We start from the raw sequence: 26,012 nt of genomic DNA, 5'->3' as shown, positions 1-26,012 counted from the left end.
GCAGGGGAAGAGGAATAGTTTATCTCAGTAGGTCACTTTGCTACCAAATGGACATCATTAAACTTCCTGTAAGAAGTTCCCCCCAAATAAAAGGCCATCTCAGATACTTTTTGGAAGTGTATGTATAATGAATTAGAAAGAAAATCAAAGAATATCAGTGCTCTGTGGTGTGTGTTCAGCAAATACAGGTGTTCTAAAATACAGTAGCTTCTCATTTAACAGTTAATATAGTGGGTCCTCATTATTCACAGATTCTGTATTTATGAATTCACTTATGTGCTAAAATTGATACTTAGGGGGTTTCAAGGTCCTTTGCAGACTTGCAGAACAGCCAAAAAATTGAGTCGCCCAGTGTACACATTCCCAGCAAAGACGGGACATGGCAACACTTTGCCTCCCTCTTGCAAAGTGCCCTTTTTGCAGTGTACTTAATGCAGTTTTTTTCTCATTTTTGTAGTCTTGTTGCTGATCTCGCTGTTTAAAATGTCCCCAGGAGCAGTGCTGTCTAGTGTTCCTGAAGCAAGGAGGCTGCAGTGTGCCTTACGTAGAAATTTATGTGACAGACACACCACCCTCAGACACGATTACAGTGCTGTTGGGCATGAGTTCAGTGTTAATGGATTGACAGTGTGTATGAAGTAAGGTATCATTTAACAGAAACACAGAAACACAATGTGATGTATTGACTGGCTGCTAAAACAGTGTGGCTAGAAACTGACAGGACCCTAACCCTGTGTTTGTCCTACAAGCAGTGGTTCAGCATTCCCTAATTCAGTGCCCGCTGTGACTTTTTAGAACATCGCTACTGTGAATAATGAGAATCATCTGTAACTTTTTTTTAAATGTTTTAATTGATTTTAGAGCAAGGGGGGAAGGAAGAGGGAGAGATAGACACATCCGTGAGAGCGAGACATCCATCAGGTGCCTCCTGCATTCCCCCTACTGGGGAGCAAGCCCACAACCTGGGCATGTGCCTGACCAGGAATCGAAGCGGTGACCTCTTGGTGCATGGGACAGTGCTCAACCAACTGAGCCACACTGGCCGGGCTCAACTGTAACTTTTTATTTTGAAATGGTTTGAGAGTCACAGAAGTTACCAAATAGAAGAGTCCCTGTGTACCCACCACAGAGTGTCTCCCAATGATAATCTAATGTAACCATAATCCATTGTCAAAACCAGAGCACTTATATTGGTACAATATTATTAACTTGAAGATAGACCCTATTTAGATTTTGCCGGTTGTTACGTGTACTCTTGTAGGGGAAAGGAGAGTATATAGTTTTATGAAATTTTATCCCATGTATAGATTTAAGTAACCAACACTACAGTCAAAATACAGAAGCATTCCACCACCCCAAAGAAACAATCATTTCTTTTTTCTTTTTTTTTCCAATATATCTTTATTGATTTCAGAGAGAGGAAGGGAGAGGGAGAGAGAGAGATAGAAACATCAATGATGAGAGAGTCATTGATCGGCTGCAGCCCGCAACCCGGGCATGTGCCCTGACCGGGAATCGAACCCCGATCGCCTGGATCCTAGGTTGATGCTTAACCACTGAGCCACGCCCGGCCGGGCCATTTCTTTTTTTTAATAGTGATAAAATATAGTGGTATTAGTACATTGTCATACAACTAATAGTGGTATTAGTACATTGTCATACAACCATCCCCACCGTTCATCTCCAGAACTTTCTCACCTTTCAAACTGAAGCTCTGTCCCCATTAAACACCAACTTTGCGTACCCCTCCCCCCCGGCTCCCACTGTCTGCTTTCTGTCTCTATGGATCTGACTCCCCTAGGATAGCGATTTTCAACCTTTTTCATCTCCTGGCATACAAAATCTAATTAGTAAAATCCTGGCACACCAAAAAATATATATTTTGCTGATCTGACCAAAAAAACACGTATAATTTTGATTCATGCACACCAGATGGGTGTTACTGTATTGGCTGTTGTCATTTATTTACTCAGTGCCCCTGACTAAATAGGTGTTGCATGTTTTAAAAATTCTTGTGGCACACCATTTGAAAATTGCTGCTCTAGGAACCTCATATGAGTAGAATCCTACAATATCTGTCCTTTTGCGACTGGCTTATTTCATTGAGTGTAATGTCCTCAAGGTTCATCAGTGTTGTAGTGTGTATTAGATTGTCTTTCCTTTTTATGACTAAGTAAAATTTCATGAAAAAATGATTCCTTTACCTGTTTGTGGGATGCACTGTCTCCTCCATTAGGGAAACAGATGATCAACCTTTAGAACAACCTTTGATAACCTTTGGAACCAGTGATTCTTAGAGAGTCTTTTCCTTCTGTGGATATTTGATTAAAGTGGAATCCATCCCTCTTGGGGCAAGACCTTCAGGCTTCTGAAAGAAGTCACAGGAACAATGTGTCAGTCATACTGGAATGCTAGGCAAAGGATGCGTTTCAGGTTCTGTCTCATATTTGCACAATAAGGTCATAGTTGCCTGCTGGAGTTTAGTGTGGTCGAGAAGTGGCAGGAAATGCCTGGTCTGGACCATGAAGGCCTCGATTTTATGATTTCACCTTTGTACTGGGAGTTTGTATGAGTGACAGCTTCATCACTCTGGATACTACAGTGGTGATTGCTAGCCACTATGATCATGTCATGATGTTGGGGGGTCCCTGCCCCGGTGGCATCCTCACCACGCTGAGCTGCGTTAAAGAAGGGGTAGCCGGGACAGTGCACTTTCTGCGTATAGTCCGGCGCAGCACCACTTAGTGCTGGTCTCAGTGTATGGGCTTTCTCATCACTCCTCCAGAGGTGTCCCCTTGGACACATGCCCACTGGCAGCCTCCCTAAACTTCCACCAAAATTAAACCTCACTCAGCTTGATGAATCTCTCTCCCCAGTAAAGCTTCTCAAAGAAGTACAGTTTCTTCTAAGGCCAGCCCTGTGCCCACCCCAAGGGTGACAGTCTCCCTGCTTCTGAGACCAGAGTTCCAGCTGCTTTCTTCGTGTAACATAGAGAAACCTTGATGGATGGGTGCTTTGGGGACCCAGGAGCCAGGTCGGGAGGGCCACCGAACAGATTTCTTTTATGCCGCTTTTGGCCTTGGAACAAAGCTTTCAGACGTGGCTTTCACCCTGAGAATAAATTAACCAAGCAGCCTGGCTCAACTAGGCTTAAGTGAAATGGTTGACCTGTTGAGTAGGAAGGGAAACCAGCCTAATTAGTGATGGCTTGGTTTTCAAAGAGTTGCATCTTTCCATCAGTGTGAAAGGTAATCACAGGCTCTGTTCTTCCTAGTAGCTTAGCTCTTAAATTGATGAGCAGATGAGAGTGGATCCTTGGATCCCGTTGTTTGTTAGGTTGGTTTACAGTCACCATATGAAATAGGATCAGAGCCTGCCTTCCACTTGGTGGTTAGACGCTACCAGAGTTCTTACAAACTGTGGTGCATGCACTAATACCACACCCTGTGGCCTCTGAGCCCGTGTGTGTGTGTGTGTGTGTCTGTGTGTGTCTGTGTGTGTGTGTGTCTGTGTGTGTGTGTGTCTGTGTGTGTGTGTGTGTGTGTGTGTGTGTAGTCAGCACTAACCACATCAAGCACAGAGCTCCCTGTTTCATGATCTTAGCTTTACCGTGAACAGAACTGCTCTCGCTTTTGACTCCCCGCTAAGACGGAAGGGGTGTCAGGATGCTTCATTGCTGTTATTTTACCAAGGGAAAAAATGCAGTGCGATTTGCCCCCTAAACAGTCACAGTAGGGACCAATTTCCTGCCCTCCAGAGCTGCTGCTTCAGCCAATACGGTAAGAGCAGCCGCCGCTTCACATTTCTAGAAGGATCCCACGGAGGCATAAAACAGCGCACGCCTGAGCCTGGGAGCCCCAGCCGAGAACATGGGGAACGCGCATTCCAAAGGCAGAGACCCTGCGCTGCGCGGCCCCGAGCTGTCCTTCTATGGCTCCTTCCCCAGGAGATGGGGCGAGAATGTCTTTCTAAATAACGAGCTGCTGACCTCCAGAATCCTGTCCATGCTGCGGCCACAGCCAGAGCAGGGCTTCAGGACGGGCCACCTCCACTACCCTGCCCACTTTCTCAGCACCAACTCTGTCTTTGCCTCTGTCACAGCGTCCGTGAAGGAGCACCCGAGGGCCACCCTCTTGTCTGATGGCAGCCCGGCCCTGTCCAGGAATGTCGGCATGACAGTCTCGCAAAAAGGGGGTCCACAGCCAGCACCCAGCCCAGTGGGATCAGGGACAAGACTCGGGTAAGCTGGGTGGTCTCTGCTGTCAGATGCAAATGAAAGGAGGGAGCCTAGGGGGTGGCATTCTACAGGGACCCTGCCGGCAGCCTCTCTGAAAGGAGACCCTCCGTTGTGAATCTGCTTGTGGGCCCCCAACCAGGCGGTGAATTTCCCATTAACACTTGTTTCAGAGTCATTCCTTTTCCTTTTTTCAGAACTGTTTTTTTTTTTTTGCTTCATGCTCTTGAAGGATCCTTGTCCAGGGTCCCTTTCTTTACTCAAGACGAGGCTAAAAGTCCCATTGAGGTTGCATTCGTTATTTATGCCCTAACCCAGTGTTTCAAGGACTGCAAGGTGGTTCACTCAGTATTGCTGTCAGTAGTGTTCAGGGAGGAAACCTAGGCTAAGAAAACGTCATTGTGGGAGCCCTTGTTTGAATGGCAGGGAAAGGAGCTGATTGTCTCTTTCCCCTGAAAGTTCCTCCCTCCACCCTCCACTGAGTGAGGCCTTGTCCACCTCACTCTTGTTTGAAGGAATTTGGGGGCTCAGCGGCCAGTAAAGGAGGCACACAGTTAACCCACACTTTGACTCTGAGCATTAAAATTCGTTATGATAGAAGAAGTCCTGATGTTGCATTGACAGTCTTCTAATTTTCAAAAGTGACTTGTGACAAAGTTAAGGCTTATATTGAAATCCACAGAGTTCTCAAATAGCATTTAAGCAGATTAACAGTCTAATTTGCCTTCTTAGAATGGGGTGTGTATGTTTAATTCAATATTTTAAAATAATTGTTTTTATGATTTTTATTTAGACCAGTCACAGGAGAGATGGATGAAGCTGATGCTGTAGTTTTTAAACTTAAGCAGGCTGATGACTCCCTTTCACTTACACCCTCCAGTGCTGAGTCCATTTTGGTAGAAGGTACAGTCATCCCGATTCCTCACTGGTGATGCAGGGTCTCCCTCCGCCCTGGGACGTGTGGGGACCCCCATCAGTTTGTTCACGGGATGAAGAGGGGGCACCCTGAGCCAGCCAGGCTGAGGGCCCTGAGCAGTGGCCCCTTGCTCTTCCCCCAGACCCCTGCACTGCCTCACTGCGGAGCGAGATCGAAGCGGATGCCCACGGCTTCGAGGCCGAGTCCTGGAGTCTGTCTGTGGACCCGGCGTACGCAAAGGAACAAAAGAAGGAGGTGGTGAAGAGACAGGATGTGCTTTACGGTAAGAAACCCTAGGCCCCATGCTAGCACTTTCTTCTTTTCTTTCTTTTTTTCAAATTTCTCCACCTGGGGTCTGGGCTTCACTGCTGACAGCCTTGCTTTTTGGGCCAGGGAAGAGGTAGCCAGGAACATCCCCAAGACAAGGATGGCCGAATGCACAGGCCTGACCCATCCTTACCTTGTTGGTGACCCTGAGAGAGAAGAAAGGCCTGAGCATGGCTATGACTGAAGTGTTTGGGAAGCATGTCCCTTTCTCCCTATGTGACCGTAGCACCAGCTTCATGGTAGGTGCCCCTTCCCATTGGCTGTCAGAGAACCTGGCCATGGGCAGCCACTGTCCTGAGATGGGATGTTGCAGGTTACAATGAAAATTTCAGCTCCTAGACACACAGCCCATCCCCAGGCCAAGGGCTGCACTGGGTGTTACAGATATATCTCTCCAGGCCCCTCTCAGCAGGGTGACAAAGGCCCAAGGCAACGTACTGGAAGGGAGAGAGAAACATCGAGGTAATTGAGAAGCATCAGTTGGTTGTCTCTCTATGTGCCGCAGCCAGAGACCAAACCTGCACCCTAGATATGTGCCCTGGCCAGGAATTGAACCTGAGACCTTTCGGTGTATAGGATGGCGCTCCAGCCAACTAAGCCACCCAGTCGGGGCGCATACCTAGGTTGTGGGTTCGATCCCCTGTAGGGGCGCACACAGGAGGCAACTGATCGTTTCTCTCTCACATTGATGTTTCTTCCTCTTTCTCTCTCTTTCTCTCTCTCAAAAAGAAAATCCTGGTTCCTTTCTTGATGTCACTCCACCCCTCACTGCTCCCTTAAGCTGGGACCCCTGCAGCACTGGGGTGGGAAAGCCTGGCCCCTGGACAGTAAGGCCTCAAGGACGAGGACTTTGGTAGAGACCGAGAAGTCGGCCTTTGCATGGTGGGCGGCAGCACACACAGTGCCCCCGTGGGACACAAGGAACAAAGCCAGGGCGTGGTCCCTGCTATGGGTAAGTCCTGTTGTCCGTGTCCCCACAGAGCTGATACAGACGGAGGTACACCACGTGCGGACGCTCAAGATCATGCTGAAGGTCTACTCCAGGGCCCTGCAGGAGGAGCTGCAGTTCAGCAGCAAGGCCGTTGGCCACCTCTTCCCGTGCGCAGATGACCTGCTTGAGATGCACAGCCACTTTCTCTCTCGACTGAAGGAACGCCGCCAGGAGTCCCTAGAAGAGGGCAGCAACCGGAATTACATCATCCAGGAAATCGGGGACCTCCTGGTACAGCAGGTGCACAAGGCCCTGCCCTGGCTCAGTTCCTCCCAGTAACAAAAACAGCTCTCTGCAGTATTATAATTCATAAGAAATATATATATTTGGTCTTCATCCACACTCCTGGCTCAGCTCCCAAAACCCTTGGAATTTCCTAAGTGAAGAAAGTATAAAGGTGTCTTTGGTTATGTGAGTGAGGTGACTTTTAGAAAGAACCTAAGGACGGGATCTGATTGCTAGGGAACCTAACCATGTGATTAGAGGGTTGGAACTTTCATCCCACCCTCCAACCTTAGGTGAGAATACCGGCTGGAAGTTGAATCAATTGATAGTAGTCAGTGAGTTAATCAATACTACCTGTGTAGTGAAGCCTCCATAACCCAATACAGCTTGGAGAGCTTGTAGGTTGTGAACACATGGAGATTTGGGGAGGTTGGTGCCTGGGCGGGTCATGGAAGCTCTGTGCCCTTTCCCCATACCTGGCCCTACGCATCTGGTCCATCTGGCTGTTCCTGAGTTATATCCTTTATGACAGATCAGTGATCTAGTAAGTAACATGTCTTTCTCTGAGTCCTGTGAGCCACTCTAGCAAATTCATCTAACCCAAGAAGGGGATGGTGGGAAGCTCTGATTTATAGCGAATCAGTCAGGAACTGGTGTTTTGGGAAGGAAGACATTTTTGTGGAACTGAACCCTTAACCTGTGGAATCTGATGCTGTCTCCAGGTAGATAGTGTCAGACCCTGCTATTTTCTGAGAATCACTGATGTGGGGGGGACCACGCCCACAATGGAATTGGGTCCAGGAACCCTTTTCCCCCATTGGTTGAGAGCCTGCAGCTCTAGAAGACAGTGGTGCTGGACCCTTCCAGCTGTGCATGCAGCTAATGGTCTAACACCACAGACGCCTAAATAGCAATACACTTGTTCAGTCACTGTCCAGTGTTGCATTTTGGGATTTTCTTTGGTTGGTTGACTAGTCTTTTTTTTTTGTCTTGGTGGCTGTGTTTTTGGCTGTTAGAACTGTGTCGATGAACCAAAGCCATTCATGGGAGGGAGGCTGATCCTGAATTGACTTCTGGGTCCACCTCTGAGTCTTGGCCAAGATTGACAGAGGATCTCATAACCCCTCATCTGACTTCAGAGTGCTCCAAGATTTCTCAGTCAGCTCTTTAAAATTAATTAAAAGAATACCCCTTTTGCTTTTAAATTTTTCTAACATTCTTTGGCTTAAATTTATTTTCCCTCAGATTTCAGGAAGTTGTTACAGCTGCTGCAATGACTTAAAGCCCATGAGCAGAAAGTTTTCTCATTTTACCTGTCCTGCACCTCTTCATGAGACACCCATAAGAAGCATCTCTGTGTCTGAGTGTGTGTTAGAGAAGAAAGTGAAATTGCAAGTGAATCAGTAGAGTCAGATGAACTGGAAGAAAACTTTCCCAGGTGGTTTTCATGTTTCATTTCAGTAACATCTCCACTGTCTGTCTTCAGTTTTCAGGCGAAAATGGAGAAAGAATGAAAGAAAAATATGGTGTCTTTTGTAGTGGACACAGTGAAGCGGTCAGTCATTACAAATTGCTGCTGCAGCAAAATAAGAAATTTCACAACTTGATCAAGGTAAAAACAATTATTTTTTTTAATTAAAAACATATCCTCTTTGCTGTAGGTTTCTTCTCCACAGAGCTGTTTGGAGATCTTGAGATTGAGGTACTTGTTATAAGTCAATGATTTTCAAAGTTTTTTTCATTCTTAAAGACAAATTCATTCAGAACATGTCAGTGGAATCTTCTGGAGAATCCCAAGGTGCCAAGTAGAATTAGAGCTTTGTTCCTTGAAACACCAGGGTGGCCCCTGAGATGCCCCAATGTAGAACCTGCTGACCATCATCCTTAAAATATTGAGATGACACAAGTGTGGTTCAAGGGGCCACCCTTTCCTGGGAACCACCCCCTCCAGAGTCACCTGTTGTGCCTTCAAACACTCCTGCTGATGCAAGGCGTGTCTTACTCTGAACCTTTGCTTCTTCCCCTCTCTGGTCCCCGTTTGTTCCCTCATAGCCTATGAAATGACCCACACCCGTCTTTTGCCTAACAGTGTGTGGACCCTCAAAGCTCAGAACTAAAAACACTCCGCCCAGCCTGAGTCAGCTGGGCTGGGCAAGGCCCACCTCCCATGTTCTAGAAAGTGCACCTGGTTGAGACCCCTGAGCTCCATCAGCGTGGCTCTGCAGCAGCCCCTGCCACCTGATTGCAGAAGGGCTCCACCGCCCACCACCTGCAGCCTGAGGGCTTCATTGTGAAGTGACACCCTGTAACTAACGGTCTGGAGTTAAGGACAAGGCTTTTTTTTTTCCTGTCATCATCGTAGAGGATAGACGTGAGAGGGAGCGGGGCACTTCAGGGCCTGAATTCATCGTGATGAGCAGTGGGACAGGCCACCCGACATCATGAGTGAGAAACATGTGGGAAGTGGGAGGGTTCTGATGAGAGAAAAGGAAACAGAGCAGAGCAAGATGCAGACGAGAGCCGTGAGAGCAGAAAGGCAGAGTGCATGGAACGCTCTGGAGAGCTGCTCTCGGCCCCACCAGGAAACAGCTTCAGAAGACCACTTCTTGAGTGCTTAGCCAGAGGTGTGCATCAGACGCCAGCAGGGAGCGGGTTTAGAAGACACAGGCCCAGCCTAGTTCTGGAAGGTTCTAACAGCCGTCAGTCAGCGTTGGGATCTTCACACACATGGGTGTCTGATACAGCTCTTCAGGTGGTTCCCATGACTGCCCCCTGGCTGGTTCTGGTTTCTTCTTAGCTGCTCTCAGGGCCCTCTTTACAACAAGCAAGGCTGTCTTTGCCTTTGTTGCCTTTATGTATATTGCAGGGGATCCCTGCTTTTAAATATCTGTGAAATGGCAAAGAAAAGGTCTCCATCAGCCAAAAGGGAAAGGTGCCCCCAGCCTCCGTATCTGACCACGTTAAATCCACTGATTTGGGCCCTGGCTGGTGTGGCTCAGATGGTCGAGCATCGTCCCATGCACTGAGAGGTTGCCAGTTCAGTTCCCGGTCAGAGCACATGCCCAGGCTGCTGGCTCTATCCCCACTAGGGGGCGTGCAGGAGGCAACCCATCAATATTTCTCTCCCTCTCCCTTCTTCTCTCTAAAATCAGTAAAAACATGTCTTTTAATTTTTTTTTTTAATGTACTGATTTGGCAGGAGATAAAATGTCAGTATGTCATGGTTTTGTTTTCCATTTCATAGAAAATCAGCAACTTTTCCATCGTGAGACGCCTTGGCGTGCAGGAGTGCATCCTTCTGGTCACCCAGCGCATAACCAAGTACCCCGTGCTGGTGGAACGCATCATTCAGAACACAGAAGGTATAGTCTCCGCCTCACTGCCTTGCCCATTTGTGCTTGGGGGTGGTCTCTGTCTCCCTGCCCCCTTTTGGCAGTGGACTGGATAAGTACCCCTCTCTGATTTGTCCCTGGTTCTCTGGATTCAGCTGAGCTTCGCAATCATGAGCTGAGCTGCCACCATGCGAATCCACTGTGTTGGGTGCTGGGGTTTCCAACAAAGAAAGATGGATACTGAGTCTCATTTGCCTACCGTTTCCTCCGGCCCTGGCACAGGCACCTGGAGAGTAGATGAATGATGTAGAGAGTGCCCTTGTTAAGGTCACTCCTGAGTGGCCCAGACAGGCAGAGTCCATGACCAGGACCAGAAGAGGGACATGCCTATAACATGGAGGGCAGAGGAGAAAGGGCACACAGCCCAGCTGGGAATTATCAGACACCAGGGCAGTGCTGACCACACCTCCCTCATCTCCAGGGGATTTGAGCCACAGGAGAATGAGGTTTCCCTGCCATGAAAGCCATGTCCCTAGCTCTTTGTCACAGCAGGAGGTGGGAGGAGTCTTACGGAGAGTTGGAGGGCACAGGGGAATCTGTTTACCAAGGAGTGGCTGACGGAGGTGTGCAGGGCTGTCTTTATCACCTGACTGGCACCTCAGCTTCTGCATTCAACAGAAACTCTGTCTTAGTAAAAACCAAACGCTGGGCTATTGCATTTATTTTGAAGAAACGTTTATGTCTTGGGAAATTCAAGGTGGGGGGTGATTCTTGAGGGCCCTCCAAGTAGTGGTCGCAGGGAGTGCACCTCATGGACCCCGTAGCGTGTCCACCTGTCATGTCCATGAGCGCAGAGAAAGGAAGGCACTAACTCTGTGTGTGGCAGCTGGCTCCAAGGACTACGAGGACCTGACCCAGGCCCTGAACTTCATCAAAGACATTATCTCACAAGTGGACACCAAGGTCAGTGAGTGCGAGAAAGGGCAGCGCCTCAGAGAGATCGCGGGCAAGATGGACCTGAAGTCCTCCAGCAAGCTCAAGAACGGGCTGCCCTTCCGCAAGGAGGACATGCTGCAGCGGCAGCTGCACCTGGAGGGCCCGGTGTGCTGGAGGAGCACGTCGGGGCGCCTGAAAGGTAAAGCCCCCCAGCCGCTGGTCGGAGGGGCAGCACCACTTCGGAGGGTGGCGCTGTCTGGGATCTGGGGTACCATCTAGGAGTAGTGGCTCCCATCTTAGAGCAGTGGCACCTTCTTGGTTTGGCACCACCTTCTTGAATTGGTGCTGCCACCTTGGAGTGGGGGTGCCCTCTGGATCAGTGAGCACCATTTTGGGTTGGTGGGTGCCAGCTGGCGCAGAACCACTGCAGCCTGGCTGCTTCGTGGCCGAAGGGAGGTTGCATGTAGAGTCAGGATGAGCGCAGGCAGCCAGGAGTGTAGTGAGAATGAGATGGTCACACCATGCCCCCTTCCTCCAATGTCTGAGATGGTGTGATGCACACAGAGGCATGGGACTCACTGGCTTCTGAATAGAAACCCAGAGCTTTGTGAGGCCCCAGGGTTCCTTCCAAATGAGCCGTACTGGGTGCACCTGCAGTGGGCCCAACCACCAAAGAGCCTGGTATGGGTAGGAATCACCATCCAGACTGCTGATCTCAGTGTTCCCAAACATCCCAGTCACTGCTCAGGGTGTGCTCTGTGCCTAGCTTTGAAAATCTGTGGTACAGTTCGAGACCAGAGAGCACTCAGGACTCCTGCTCGAGTTTCCTGTCCATTTCATGAGCCTCTGGAAGCATCCTGACCTGTCCACTGGCATCAGCATCTATAAAGGTCCTAAAGGGAGTGGCAAAATCTTCAGGTGGTCAGACGACAGAATGTGTTTGTTCCTAGTTTGTCCAATAGGTACAGTTTAGTGCCTCCTGTGTGCCAGGCCCCGAGGTGGGTGGTAGAAGGCCCCCTGCCCTCATGCAGCTCCAGTCAGTGGGCAGAGAGAGAGAGAGAGAGACCAGTAAACAGAAAACTAGTGAAAAGTGCAATAAATCCTTTCGAGGAAGCCAGGAGGCTGCAGTGAAGAGAATTACCCCAGGAGAGGGTGGATTGCGACGGGGTCTGGTTCTGCCAAAGAAGGCCGTATTTACCATGACGTGAGTGCTCATGTCGGAAATATGCTCAGGATTTGCACCAAGTGCAAAAGCTCTGCTGTGCGGGTGGCTGTGAGATGTATGTACAGGGGCAAGACGCCTATTCTGCTACCACCTGGAAGGAAGCTCAGGAGCACGAAGGGAGAAGAGTGCGATGGTAGGAGGCACGTTGTGAGCATCCCGCAGCTCAGGTCCCAGGCAGCCTGAGGCAGGTAGAACAGGGTGGGGAGGTGAGTTCGAATTTGAGAAATCATGGTGAGAGAACCTCAAAGACCAGACCCAGCAGGCCCCATGACAACAGGGGACATCAGGACACAGGGCCTGCAGTGCCACAAGAGAAGTACTGAAACCCAGAGAGGTGGTGGGAAGGCAAGAGGTAGAAAGGAAGCCCTCAGGCTCCTGCAGAAGAATCATGGCTCTGGGCTGAGAGAGACCTGGGCTCCTTCCCATGGTACTGAAGGCCTCCTGAAGTTCTGTGTCTCCCTGGCTGCCCAGCAGGATCCACGTGGCCATGTCACCCCAAACATTTTTTCCGGTCCTCTCTCCTTAGATGTCCTTGCCGTCTTATTGACCGATGTGCTGTTGCTGCTGCAAGAAAAGGATCAGAAGTACGTCTTTGCCTCTGTGGTATGTGTCCCTCTCTTCACACAGAGAGCTGCTTTAAAGCTGACTGCAGAAGGCGCTGGGCGAAGGGGTGGACGGGAACAGCACAGAGCAAGTGACTAGCAAAGCCCATCCGTAAGTCACCCGTCGTCCTGGGTCCTCCCCAGGGCCAGAAGGTTCCAGCAAGGCAGGAGTAGAATTTTCCAAGAACAGAGGTCCTGTCTAGTTGGTCTGACTAGGCTTCGAGGGCTCATGCTGACATCTCTATAGTTCCACCTCTCTGCATTTCTGTGGTTCTTTCTGTCACAAACACTCAGACTCTCACAGGCCCCAGCATCCTTGCCAGGAAGGCCCCTCTGTTCTTGCAGGGACTTACTGGCTCGTCACTGAGAATGGGCTCAGGCAGCCACCACCCCTTATGTTATGACCATGTTGATCCCACAGCACTCTGGCCCTGGAAGACCTGTGGGATCACCCTGTGGTAAGCTCTGTGTAGCCAGTGGACTTGGAGTGAGGCTGGGATGCCAGCCATCCTTCCCGGCCCATGTCTACCAGGACTTGGCTTCCTCCCCTGCTCGCCTAGGTGACGCCCAGGTCCTTCCATGTTTAACCGCACAGACCTCACTGCAGGGGGAAGGTGTCAGTCTTTCCCCCATGACAGGAGCTCAAAGAACTGGTTTGCCTCCAGGTTCACCTGGCAAGGAAGACAGCCTCTAAGACTGAACTGTGAAATCATGTACCTTTCCCAGAGATTTTTAAAGAGCCTCTCAAGAGGTTTCCCGTCACAAGTGGGGTCAGGCTGCTTTGTCAAACTGTGACCCGCCTTAACTCAGCACACCTGTGTGTGTGGCCGGTGCCCGCACTTGAGCGGGATGCGATGCCGCCATCTGCTTGGCGTCTGCTCCCTGTGTCCCCCCATGGTCATCCCTTACGTGTCTGCCTGTTCTTATAGGGACACCAGTCAGATTGGATTAGGGCCCAGCTGATGACCTCATTTTAACTTAATCACCCATGTAAGGCCCCTGTCTCCAAATACAGTCACTTTCTGAGTGCTGGGGGGGTGGCTTCAACACAGAGATTTGAGGGGACACCATTCAGCCCATAGCAACCAGTTAAAAATGTATATTTAACTGGTCCATTGGAGCATTATGTCTTGTGGGACACAGGCTGGGAATGCTGGTTGGCTCTGGGTGTTTGGACACACGGTCAGGGGAAAAGTTTATTTATTATTACAGTATATCCTATCTACTCTTGTTTCTTTTGAGTTTTGTACTGTGTACATGTGTTACTGATTATAAAACACATTAAACAGACACATTAAAGGATACGAGGGTGTCATTGCAATAGTGTCCTTTTCCCCAGATGGTAAAATATTTCTGCTTTGAATTGTTTGAAAATAAGTGGGCGCCCTGCAGTAGGGTAAAGGGTGACCATCCCCACCGTGTCCCATCCATCTAGGACTCAAAGCGCCCCGTCATCTCACTACAAAAGCTCATTGTGAGGGAAGTAGCCAACGAGGAAAAGGCCATGTTTCTGATCAGCGCCTCCCTGCAAGGGCCTGAGATGTACCAGATTCACACCAGTTCCAAAGAAGAGAGAAACACCTGGATGGCCCATATCCGAATGGCCGTTGAGAGGTGAGTGGGCCTGTGTTCCCTCTGCTGGCTATTTTGCTCTTGGCTTAGATCAGGGCTGGGGAACCTTTTTTCTGCCAAGGGCCCTTTGGATATTTATAACATCATTCCCGGCCATACAAAATTATCAACTTAAAAATTAGCTATGAAAAAACCTCCTAGATTTATTGAAGTCCTGCCTGCTGTTGCCTTGGCAGGGCCAGACCAAGTGATTTCCAGCCAGATTCCCCCCACCCCTGGCTTAGATAGTCTGCGAATGGCTTTGACCTTGAACTGCCCAAGAGAGCACCAGAAATCAGGCAGACAGGAGATTCCTTTGCTTCTCCTCTCCCATGTTCTACCTTGGTGCTTCTTTCATCCCTTTATTTAAAGGGGACAGATGGCACCATTCCGACCCCTTACAACAATGCCTCAACCTGTCAGGCTAAAAAGGCCCCAATGTCTCTGGCCAGGGGACATGGGGCCAAGCAGCTCTAACTTCTGTATTGGTAGGACACTCCACCTGACATGCAGGGTGTCCCCACCCTGTCGCTGCTGCCAGCACCCGCCTCCCCACGCACCACTCCCATCTGGGGCCAGACCTGTTGGAGCAGGTCATGGCATTCTGTCCTTCCTCCTAGGCCTGGGCACCCCTCAGGACCCCAGGCCTGTGGCTCTATGTCATGCCTGGCTCCTGGTTCACCCAACAGACAGGAAAAGGTGGCCCAGCCCCATACCTACACAGCCTGGCGCGCTCCCTCTTTGTGCCTGGAAACTTCCCAGAGCCTTAGCCTGCTTAGAGCTCCCTTCATCTTCAACTTCAACTCTACTAGGTTTGCAGACTCCCGTACTGAACAGGTCCCTAGGAAACAAGTTGTCCCCAGTCTCTTCCTCCAAATGGTAGCAAGCATTTAAAACTTATGGCTAGCCCTGGCTCAGTAGCTCAGTTGGTTAGAGCATCGTCCCAATAAGCCAAGGTTGTGGGTTTGAACTCCAATCAGGGCACATACAAGAATCAACCAATGAATGTATAAATTAGTGAAGCAACAAATCAATGTTTCCCTCCCCCCCTCTCTCTCCCCCTCTCTCCCTCCTCCCTTCCTTTCTCTCTAAATCAATACATAAAATTTTAAAAGCTGTCTCATGGCTTTCAAGGTATTTTAAATGAATGAATGAATAAAACCTGTGGCTGATACCTCCCAACACTGAACTAGGTAAATGCTACTGGCTGTCTTTCTCTTCCCTGCCCTTTTCCCCTGCACCATTAACAAGCTAAATCTATCACCAAATGAGACCCTTTCGCAGCCGGTGCTGCGGATAAAGCTCTGGCGCCATGTCCAAGGCAGGCGGCTTGCGAGGCTCACCCCTGGCTCCTCTCCTTGCAGCTGCCCGGATGAGGAGGAAGGGCCCCTCATCGAGCCCGAGGAGGAGCGGAAGGTGGTGGAGGCCCGCGCCTTGAGGCTGAGGGACTTCCAAGGTAAGGGGGGGGAGTCTCGACCCCCATGCCCATAGATGTGCCCCCTAAATGATGGTGACATAGCGCTGTGGAGCACTCCTTAGGCAGGCCCAGGCCCACCAGTGGCATTTCTGTTCTGTCCCGTTGGGATTGGCCACGGAGCGAGCCACTGCGCAGGTGCCCGGGAGTCCCTGTGGGCTGCCCCGTGGCCTCCAGCTCCGCAGGGCATTGTAGCCACTCTTTGTCCTGAGGTGCAGCCGTGGTCTTCTGGTGGGTGGGAAAGGGAGACAGTGGCATGCAGGGTCCCTGAGCCCCTTCCAAACACGACTGCTTTGCCACACACAGCACCTCCTCCCAAAGCCCTCATTCAGGGAAGAGCTCACTGTGAGTGTCCCAGGTCACATACGGAAGAACCACACAGGGGCCCTGTGATGATAGAACAGGACCCCACAGCCACCTCCACAGCCAGGCAGACCCAGCCCAGCCCTGGGCCAGGACCTTGGCTTTCTCCTCTGTTTTAATTTTTTAACTACTTTATTGAGATACAATTCTCACACCATGTAATTCACCCATTTGAAGTATCCCATGCAATGGTTTTTATCACGATATCACAGCCATCACCACAATTAATTTTAGACCATGTTTGTCACCTCAAAAGAAAGCCTTTCCCTGGTAGCAGTCACTCCCTGTTCCTTCCTCATTTGTCTATGAATTTGACTATTCTAGGGACCTTGTATAAATGGGGTTATAAAACATTTGTCCTTTTGCATCTTGCTTATTTCACTTAGTGTATTTTCAGGGTCCATTACATTGCAGCAGGTGTCAGAATTTCCTTCCTTTTTACAACTGAGTAATAGTCCATTGTGTGAATGCGGCGCATTGTGCTTATTTATTCTCTTCCCAGTTTCAGTAGATTCCTGTGAGATTTCAGCCAGGTCATTGCCAAGAACAGTTCCTAGTACTCTGGTCTCCCTCTCACTAAGTTCATTATTTTAAAGTAGGTAACATTTAAGCAATAAGTACATAAAACTGGGTAATATATATTTTATTTTTCTTTATGGGGAGGTGCACATTGAAAGATATTAATTAAAATGTCCAAAAGAAAGGGGAGGAAATCCCATTGGACCCTGCAAGTATAATCCTAACATAGTATTCATGTCATCTCATTCTAACGCATCATTTCCTCAGACGGAAATTAAGTCTGTGTCCTGCATGGGCACCGTAGAGTCACACAATAATGGCTCGTCGTCACTCATTCCCAAGATTCTTAGTGAATCAGGAATACAAAGATTTTTTAAATGAAGGTATTCTTTCCCATCTTGGGTCAAAAGCTGAACTCACCCTTAACTTTGAAACATCAGGTACATTCCCATCAAAACCAGGAGCCAGCCCTGGCCGGGTGGCTCGGATGGTTGGAGCAATTTTCTGTGCACCAGAAGGTCGTGGGTTTGAGTCCCAGTCAGGGCACATACCTAGGCTGCGGGTTTGATCCCCGGTCAGGGCGCGTATGGAAGGCAGCCAGTCGATGTTTCTCTCTCATATCGATGTCTCTCTCTCTCTCTCAAATCAATAAAAACATATCCTCTGGCGAAGATTTAAAAAACAAACCAAAAAAGGAGCCAGGCGGGGCCATCCAGTTTCCGTTAGCTCTGCATTACCACCTTCACCTTGGAAGGCCCAGCCAGGGTACTGGGGGGAGACAGAAGGAAGATGTGATTGGGAGGGAGGCAACAGCATTCTGTTTTTGCATGTAACGTGAGTATTTGCCTACAGAATAGAATAGGATCAACTGGAAAATGATTGGAGCCGATAGTCTTTTGTCTGAATATACTGATACAGATGTACTAACAGTCACCAGTGAGGAAGTCTTAATAAAATAAGCCTCAGTCACGGCAGCCGTAAAAGTATAAAACAGGAAGACTTGTAAGAAGGAGTTTGTCCTAAATGCCTGGAGGAGGACTTTCAAGATTAGAAAACTCAATCCGACCAGGCTCTCTGTTTGTCCCAGACTGGGGGATTGCACCTGCTAATGGTCTCGCCACATCCCGCTGTGTTTGATATTTGTAACTGAGGGAAGTGATCAGAGACAGGGCCGGGCCCTCACTGCCTCACAAAGGTTGGATGGAGGGAGCAGTTTACCTCGGGGCCAGCAGGGGTCCCCAGAGGCCAGCCCCACTCTGTGAGGTCCCCCCAGTGCCAACTCGTGGGGGAAAGTCCCAGAGAGCCTGAGTGCCACCTCCGTCTGGCTTTGCAGAGCGACTGAGTATGAAAGACCAGCAGATTGCACAGAGCCTCAGGGAGAAGCAGCTGATCTACCAGGAGATGGCCAAAATGACCGGGCTGGAAGACCTGCCTCCTTCCCCCCTCCTCTTCCGCGGAGGGGACCTCTCAGAGAACCTGCAGGGAGAGTGGATCCTCAAGTCAGCCATGACTGAGAGTAAGTAGTCTTACCCCAGGGTCCTCACGGGGCAGCGCCTCTCTCTTGAGCACCATTCTGCCCTGGTAGCCTCCTTGGGGGACCCCAGGCTGGGCACATGGCCTAGTGTGGCTGACTTGCCACCCTCTCTGGGGCACACTTCTATCTGACTGGGCAGCTGTGCTCCCAGAGGAGCGTTAACCTCCACCAGCGCCTATCAGAGCCAGAGGGTCGTTAGATACTACCCAGTGCACGCCCCTGGTTGCAGACTTGGACCACCTTCTCACACATTTGACAAGCTCCTCAGTGCCTGCCACATGCAAGGCACTGCCCTGGGCCCCAGGGATCTAAAGTCAACTGAGACGAGTTCCCAACATTTAAGAGGTTACTCTTTCTGAGTGGTGGGTCACTGATGATATATCCAGAAAAATGTACACGTCCACATTGGGTGGGTCATTTCCAAGGGCTCCCTCCTAGGAGCTAGCCTAGGGTCTAGTGGGAAAATGCACCAGCAGCCATGGAAGGGCGCTGGCTGGTAGGTGGCCTGCCCCTCTGTGCACCCTGCTTCATGGAGCAGTCAGGGTCCATACCAGAGCCCCTGGCAGTTTCCATGCAGCTACTGAGCCCCCTGCTGACCAGGACATGTCAGGCCAGGTGGCCAGTGCTCATTGACTCCGGAAGGACAGCCTGCACATCTCTTTCAACAACAAACAAGATAGACACAGCCCCCCACCTTCACTGTGAAGATAACAGCAGAGAGGGTCCCACATGGACTCTTGCTTCCCCAGCTTTAGCAATGTTCTTACTCCCATTTCTCCAATGGCCATTGTTCTTGGCCCCCTGAGGCCCCTCATGTCCTGTGCCTCGGCCTGGAATATTCTCCCAACCTCCTCACCTGGCCAAAGCCTGTTTGCCCTAGAGCACCTCGTGTGACCAGCCCTGTCCTCAAGTCTGCCCTCCCGTGGCCCCCAATTCTGAATGACTGTCATCACACAGGAGGTGGCCACACTGAGTTCCTGACTGGACCCAGCACACCCTCAGGCCCAGGGTCCAAGATGCCCCATCCAGTGCTGCCCCACAGGCTGGTCTCCGTTAGACACGGATTGGCCTGTCCTGGTTGGAGTACCTGTGCAGGGGGTGGCAGAACCAGTGGGGCCGAAGTCCCTCACAGTCCCCTGCCCTGGTCCTCCACCACACCCTGACGTTCACAGTGTGGCTCCACAGAGTGACTGGGTCCCTCCTGCCTCCTTCCACAGTTGAGGACATCCAGAGCCTGATCTGCAGGGGGCTGGGCGGCACTGGTGGCCGGGGAGCCGATGAGGATGCGGCTGTGGGCCTGCACCCGAGGGCAGAGGCTTTTGGAGACTACGACAGTGCCAGCGACCCCGGCAAGAGTGAGTGGTGCTTCCTCCCCAGGGCTGGGCTTCTGGGGCCTCGGGAAGGTCAGCAGCAGCAGGAGGTTTGGTTTCTTCAGATGTCCGCTTTGCACACATCCTTGGCAAAGCCAGGCGTTTGCTGTTTGGCGTCTGTGCTGCTATGCCTGTCCACGTCTGTAAACGCTCTGGCCAGGATTCTGGGACCTTCTGAGTGTTGTTGGTCATGTTTTGACAGCACCCAAACCTGTTCCTGCTGATCTCAGCTCCGGCCTGAGGCAGCCACCCAGCCACAATTTCCTACCTGGGCTGGGGTGGGTTTCTAGACCCCTGCGGAACCCCAAGCATCCTCACATGCCTGGCTTGGGGTTTTTAGATGACAGTTTTAGGAAGAAGGTGTGTAGCGATGACCTAAGCCCCCGAGACTGGCAAGACCCCGTGAGCAGTCCGGACGTGCAACTCGGTGACACCCCAGGGGCCTCCAAGGAAGAACCGTGGGCGGTATGTTGCTTTCTTGGGACAGTCCTGAGCCAGTACAGAGTTGGCCCAGGTTCTTTGAATTATTGGCAGGTGTAAACAGACTATGTGTTAGCCTTTCCGCCTTATAGTGGACAGTGACGTATGCCATTCTCTTCATGGTGAATAGTGATGTCTCAGCTCAGGCTCACGTGCAGGGAGTGCACCTCCATATTTCTTCCTGCAGGCCCCACAGCAGTGGGAGGCTGGGGAGGGGGCAAGCTCAGGGCAGTACCATGGCCTCTCCCCCAGGTGAGAAACCATGTGGGGACCATGAGCTTTTAGTGTCCTCACAACCACAGATGCCAAAGTCGTGCTGGCTGCTCCCTCCCCTTCAACTCAGAAGGCCCACCCTTGCCAGGCATCGGGGCGAGAGCAGGGCCGGTCGGTGTGCTCAGAGTCCGAGGCCAGCTGCCATTGGTCAGTGCAGTGGCCAGGCCCACTTCCCTCCAAGCCTTTCGCATGGTGGGCCCATGGCAGCTGCCCTCCCACCTCCTGAAGCCACCCTGCACCCTCATTTTCCAGACAACTAGGCAGCACCTGCCCCGTCTAAGGCAGCATCTCATCGGTAGTGAGTCTGGCTCGATTCCCTAGCAGCTCAGTGCTCTGACATTGTGTTTCCACAGGTGGAGGCACCGGCCACTGAGTCTGGCCCCCGTCTGCCCACTATCCCAGCATTGGAGGTAGGCTCAGGGCTTGTCCATCTCCCCGGGGACTGGCATACACACCAGTAGGGCTTCAGGCAGAGAGCCAGCACCCCTTCTCTCCACAGCTTGTCCAGCGAATCCAGACACTGTCCCAGCTGCTCTTCAGCCTCCAGGTACAGGGCTGGGTGGGCAATGGCAGGCTGCACTGCCCTTTTCCTGTTTGAGGTTGGGATCCAGGAGAGGACGCAGCCCCTCATGGGTCCACTTGCCCCAGGTGGTCATCGCCCAGCAGGACAGCTATGTGGAGATGCAGAGGGCCTCCATCCAGGAGCGCGAGCAGCAGTTCCAGCTGCAGTCCTCACGCGGGAACCTGCTGCTGCAGCAGGAGCGGCAGCGCAACGCCGAGAAGCAGCGAGAGGAGCTGGCGGGTTTGCAGAAGCTGCAGAGTCAGCTGCGGCTAGAGCAGCAGCACTGGGAGCGCCAGCGGGAGCACCAGTTGCAGGAGTTGGACCTGGCCTGGGCCCGCCTGCAGCAGCGCGAGAGCGAGGCAGCGCGGCTGCAGGAGCAGCTGACCCAGGAGCGCGCCGAGCTGGAGCAGCAGCGCCAGGCCTACCAGCACGACCTGGAACGGCTTCGCGAGGCCCAGCGCACTGTGCAGCGCGAGCACGAGCGGCTGGAGCAGCTGCGGAGGCTCAAGAAGCAGAACACGGCGCCTGGGGCACTGCCACCCGAGCTGCCCACAGAGATGAGCAAGGGAGAGTGCAGCCTGCAGGTGTGGGTGAAAGTGTGTGTGCACAAACGTGCTGGTAGAAGAGGGAATGTGTGAGTGTAATCAGGCAAGTGCACGTGTTGGGGCTGCAGGCACAGTGTGTATGTTTTTTGGGGGACAGGCAGTGCATGGCAGCTCCATTGGGTCCAGCGCAGGGCTCTACTCCCAGATCAGACCCTCCCAACTAAGATCTGCAAGGCTCTGGCCCAGGATCAGGGTGGGTGGGCAAGGCCCTGCCCTAGGCAAAGCCCTGTGGAGTGGGTGTTGCTGAGAGCACCTCGCTGTCCGTGCCAGGAAGGGCTTCCAGGAGGAGCAGTCATTGGGATGTGCCTTCTGTCCCTCCTTCAGGTCCAGCCCCCAAGCCACCCCCTCAGCTTCAACGGCGAAGGCCTGGAAGGGCCTGAGCGCCCTGAGGTAGCTCGCCGGGACAGCGCCCCGCCTGAGAGCCGGCCGGCCAAGAGCGATGTGCCTATCCAGCTGCTCAGCACCACCAACCAGATCCAGAGGCAGGCGGCCGTGCAGCAGCAGATCCCCACCAAGCTGGCTGCCTTCACCAAGGGCGGCAAGGACAAGGGCAGCAAGAACAGGGGCTCCCAGCGCAGTGAGAGTTCGGGTGAGTTCTGTGCTTGGGGGCAGGGTGGGGCCAAGCTCAGTCTTCTGGAATGGGTGATCTGGGAGGTAGGTGACCTCCAGTGCCTACCCAGCCGCTCAACCTGGACTGGGAAGTGGTCACCAGAGGCAAGAAGTCAGAGCGCCCTAATCACTTGGGGACATTGGGGACTGATGCTAACGCTCCCCACCAAGCCCACACTGGGTGCTGATCTAGGTGCCGGGCTCTACCCAGTGTCCTCCTTCCACAGAGGGGACACTAGGCCCTTGCCTCAGAGCACCCCACAGTGAGTGTTTCTCTGATAAAGCTCTGGGTCTCCCTTGGGTGCTGTGAGTATACAGATGTTGGTCAGGGAAGCCCTTCCTGGGGCCTTCCTAAGGAGCAGGACCTGTGTCCCAGGACAACTGGGTCCAGAGATTGGCTTATTCCAGAGGCTTTCAGGGGTCAGTTGGGGACTGTTCTCCCTGCTTTTGTATCACTACATTTGGGGCTTACTGAGTGGGGTCCGTCCCCTGGAACAGGTGCTGTGGGAGGTGAGTCGGGGAGGCCCTGGCAGAGGTGGGGGCTGCTGTGTGCCTGAAGCGAGGCTGAGCACTTCAGGCTGTGCCCTCTTCCCTCTGTCAGCCTCCTTCGACCTGAAGCAGCAGCTCTTTTTCAGCAAACTCACGGGCAAGGACGAGTGTGCCTCTCGGGGCCACCGCTCACTGAGTCCTGTCCGGCTCAGCAGCCACGGCTCCACACCACCCCCAGGTGAGTTCAGCACCCAGGCAGCAGGGCCCCCCCAGTGCCTGGTGGCTGCTCACTCCACCACCCACCTGTCTTCCAGATCTCTCCTGCCAGGCTCCAAGCCCAGGCCCGGCTGACACGTCCCCCGAGTACTTCCCCTCCCTGCCCACGCCACAGCCCCTCACGCCACTCAGCAAGGAGGAAGTCAGCAAGGAAGACGTCATCTTCTTCTAGGGGAGCACGGCTTGAGCTGCAGAGCCCTCCCTGTCCTGCCTGCCTGCTGTGCTCTCTGGGAAATCGCCAGCTGCCCCTCTTCCTTGCCCCGCACACCACCATGGATGACTACCTGGCCGGGGTCAGGGTCAGAGTTGGGGCCCACCTGTCGTCTCCAGGGTTTTTCTTGTAGGATTAACAGTGGTGCCTTTTTTTCTACAAAAAGGAACATTTTTAATTGGTTGAACCAGAGCTAACCCAAGGAGCTGTTTTAAATCGTAGCACCCCATTTTGGTAGGGAGAGATCGATTCCAAGCAATTTGTCCAAGGTAGTGACAAACTGCTGGTTCTACATGGAATCTGATGACAGACCAGACCTCAGTGTGAGGAGGAGGTGCCGGCGCCACAGCCATTAGGACAACGCTGGAGCTGGACTGTATCTTTAGGGCACCAGGAGGGACAGGGAGTGTCGGCTGTGTCTTGGCAGAATCAAAGCCGTCTACATGGGTTCCTGGTGAACCTCAAGGCAAGGGCATGGGCAAGACAAGGGCGGTACAGCCCACCCAGGGCAGGGCCCACAGGGCAGAGTGGCTGGAAAGGATGGCCAGTGGCACTCAAGGCGAGTTCTTTAGAGTCAGAAGCTCATCTTGAAAGGATCTGACTGTAACTCATGTAATTTGGTGGGTTTTTTTTAAAACCTGCTTTAAACTCGGTGCTTTCCCAAGGCACCTCACCAAGTCAGCTTGGTTCTCCAGGGGCTCAGCCTGTGAGGAAGCCAAATGAAGAAGTTCGGCCAGGGACAGCACACCCCAAAGTCCCAGCCCCAGGCGGAGAGTTCTCAGTCCCCATGAGATGGGCTCGTTTTCCCAGGGCCTCCAGGAAGAAACCCCCTGGGCCGGTATCTGGTGCTGATGGGCTGGTGCTGGTATAACACGGAGCAGAGCAGTGGGGCTGCCGTGGGGTGAAATGCTAGAAGGATCACACATGACCTGGAAACCTCCATTGGATAGGTGGCCACCTCATAGGCTCCTCACATCCAGTGAGCTGCTGTAGCTGATTGTCAGCTTACCCCTGGAAGAGGGCAAGGGCCACCAGTACACCTGCATGGCTGTAGATGTTGGGGATGGTGTCACATGTCCAGGGATTGTGATTGGGTCAGATCCACATTCCACCTGTGGCCAAACACAACTTGGGTGCTGGTGTAGGAAAGGGGACACTACACACTTTTTCTGCATCCCAGGCTCCCTCCACTGGGCCCAGGGCCCAGCACCTCCCAAAACGGTGGCAGGAGGACTGGGTCCTGGGTTGCCCAGGAGTTGGGGCACCCAGGGTCAAGGTGACACAGCCAGTCAGTGACCAGGAACTGAAAGCAGCAGTTCAGACCACTCCTGAGCACAGCCCCCCTGGCGCCTACCCTCAGCTTTGCCTACGGGACCGGCAGCATCAGCAAGGACCAAAGAGAAAGTGTCCTCCTCTGTCCGCAACACACGTCAGAGCTCATCTGTGCTGTATCTGTAATCAGTGTTTGTGTTTTTGTACTGAGACGAATCAGAGCACTTTAGGAAATTCTACTTTACTTCCTGTCCTTTTGTGAAGAGAACATTCCTGGGCCTCAGACACCAGGTCCTCAGACAGTAAGTCCAGAGGATTCCCCTTGGCCATGTGATGTGAATGGACACTTCCTGCCTCTTGGCTGAGTGGCCTCTAGTCACTGCAGTGAGACGGGTCTTGGGCACATCCCCTCTGGCCAGTACTCTGTGGTCCCTCCTGGGTGGGGCCCGATTTTGTTTGTAAAGTTGGCGGCCAAGCACATTATTCCTGTGGGATCTGTGCACATCTTCAGTGATTCTGACATGACCTTAGTCACCCAGTGATTACTATGATTTCAGCTTTCCCTCCTACGGGATGTTCCAGAACTACCTTAGAACTTAAGACCTGATTCTAGCAATAAAAGTGTCTTAAGATGAGCTGACAGAAGTGGCTGTTCTTCAGGCTGTGTTTTGGATCATGCTGTATTGGTTGGGGGCTCCCCAAGGCTCACCTCAGCAGGCAGGGCCCCTCAGACCATCTGTTGCAATAGGACTGTAGGGAGGCCTGGACACCAGTTCCAGGGCCCTGCAGGAGTCTGAGAACCAGAGTGTGATGTCCCACCCCTCCCAGTGGGCCCAGGACACCATAGGAGCCCCCTTGGCTACTGTCACCATTCCTGCCCTGCAGCTGGGGTGGGGAATGCAGGGAGGCAGGGACACCTGGGCAAGTGACGTGGCCTCAGAGTGAGCTGTGACCAGCTGCCTGTACCCCACACCTGTGGTGCGTGAAAGGATCTGTCAGACCACATCGAGGAGCCTGGGCGCTTGAGCCTGCTCTGGTTCCCTCTGAGGAATCCCCAGGTGATGGATCATGTTGGACATTCAAAGCTAGAGGCAGATGCCCCAGAAGAATGAGCCCCTCAGTCAAGGTCAGCTCTGGGGGAATGCCACCAAGCCCTCCCATCCTGGCTGAGTCCCCTCCTGTCTAGGCCTGTCCCTGTTGCCCTGGGGTGTCAGCCCCCTGCTCCCTAAGCCAAGTTCGCTATAGACATGCTCCTAGGACCAGCCATGCCCCCCCCCCCCCATACTCCCCACACACACAGCAAGGAACTGCTTTGCTTTGCCCCGGCCCGAAGAGGCTAAGCTGCTGGCCCAAGAAGGACAGTGGGCAGGCAGTGTGGTCACACTGTAGGCAGGGTCATCTCAACTGCCCAGCAGTGTGCCTGAGCCTGGACAGCTGGGGCTCCAACACTGACACCTGGCTAGCCCTGACTGCTTGGGAGGTGCAGCCAGAGCCCTGGGACCTGGCTCTGCGCGGGTCCACGGGATGCTAGCCTCGTGGGGTACGTGTGACCTGATGTGTCACACCCAGGTGTTCA

General features: G+C 52.4%; 1 protein-coding gene across 1 annotated transcript; it reads left to right on the top strand.

Moving 5' to 3' along the window:
* Positions 1 to 3,858: 3,858 nt before the first annotated feature.
* On the top strand, positions 3,859 to 25,071 carry ARHGEF18 (Rho/Rac guanine nucleotide exchange factor 18). The gene is made up of 19 exons (XM_087816271.1): positions 3,859 to 4,240; positions 5,028 to 5,137; positions 5,293 to 5,433; positions 6,458 to 6,708; positions 8,180 to 8,305; positions 9,938 to 10,055; positions 10,912 to 11,160; positions 12,713 to 12,789; positions 14,224 to 14,402; positions 15,764 to 15,855; positions 18,089 to 18,271; positions 19,507 to 19,644; positions 20,000 to 20,124; positions 20,766 to 20,822; positions 20,912 to 20,959; positions 21,061 to 21,558; positions 21,910 to 22,168; positions 22,790 to 22,915; positions 22,992 to 25,071. Exons 1-19 carry the CDS (start codon positions 3,870 to 3,872, stop codon positions 23,123 to 23,125), a joined length of 3,282 nt encoding a protein of 1,093 aa, XP_087672397.1. The 5' UTR covers positions 3,859 to 3,869; the 3' UTR covers positions 23,126 to 25,071.
* The last annotated feature ends 941 nt before the right edge of the window (positions 25,072 to 26,012 follow it).

Source organism: Miniopterus natalensis, chromosome 4 (assembly GCF_054644295.1).
Source record: "Miniopterus natalensis isolate mMinNat1 chromosome 4, mMinNat1.hap1, whole genome shotgun sequence".
Lineage (NCBI taxonomy): Eukaryota > Metazoa > Chordata > Mammalia > Chiroptera > Miniopteridae > Miniopterus > Miniopterus natalensis.
Note: the sequence above shows the minus strand (reverse complement) of the source record. Positions and strands in the feature narration are given on the sequence as shown.

Coding starts and splice junctions, on each gene's coding strand:
- ARHGEF18 (XM_087816271.1), top strand. CDS start 3,870: ATGGGGAACGCGCATTCCAAAGGCAGAGACCCTGCGCTGCGCGGCCCC. Junction 11,161..12,712: donor CACGTCGGGGCGCCTGAAAG/GTAAAGCCCCCC, acceptor CTCTCTCCTTAG/ATGTCCTTGCCGTCTTATTG. Junction 22,169..22,789: donor CCAGCGCAGTGAGAGTTCGG/GTGAGTTCTGTG, acceptor TCCCTCTGTCAG/CCTCCTTCGACCTGAAGCAG.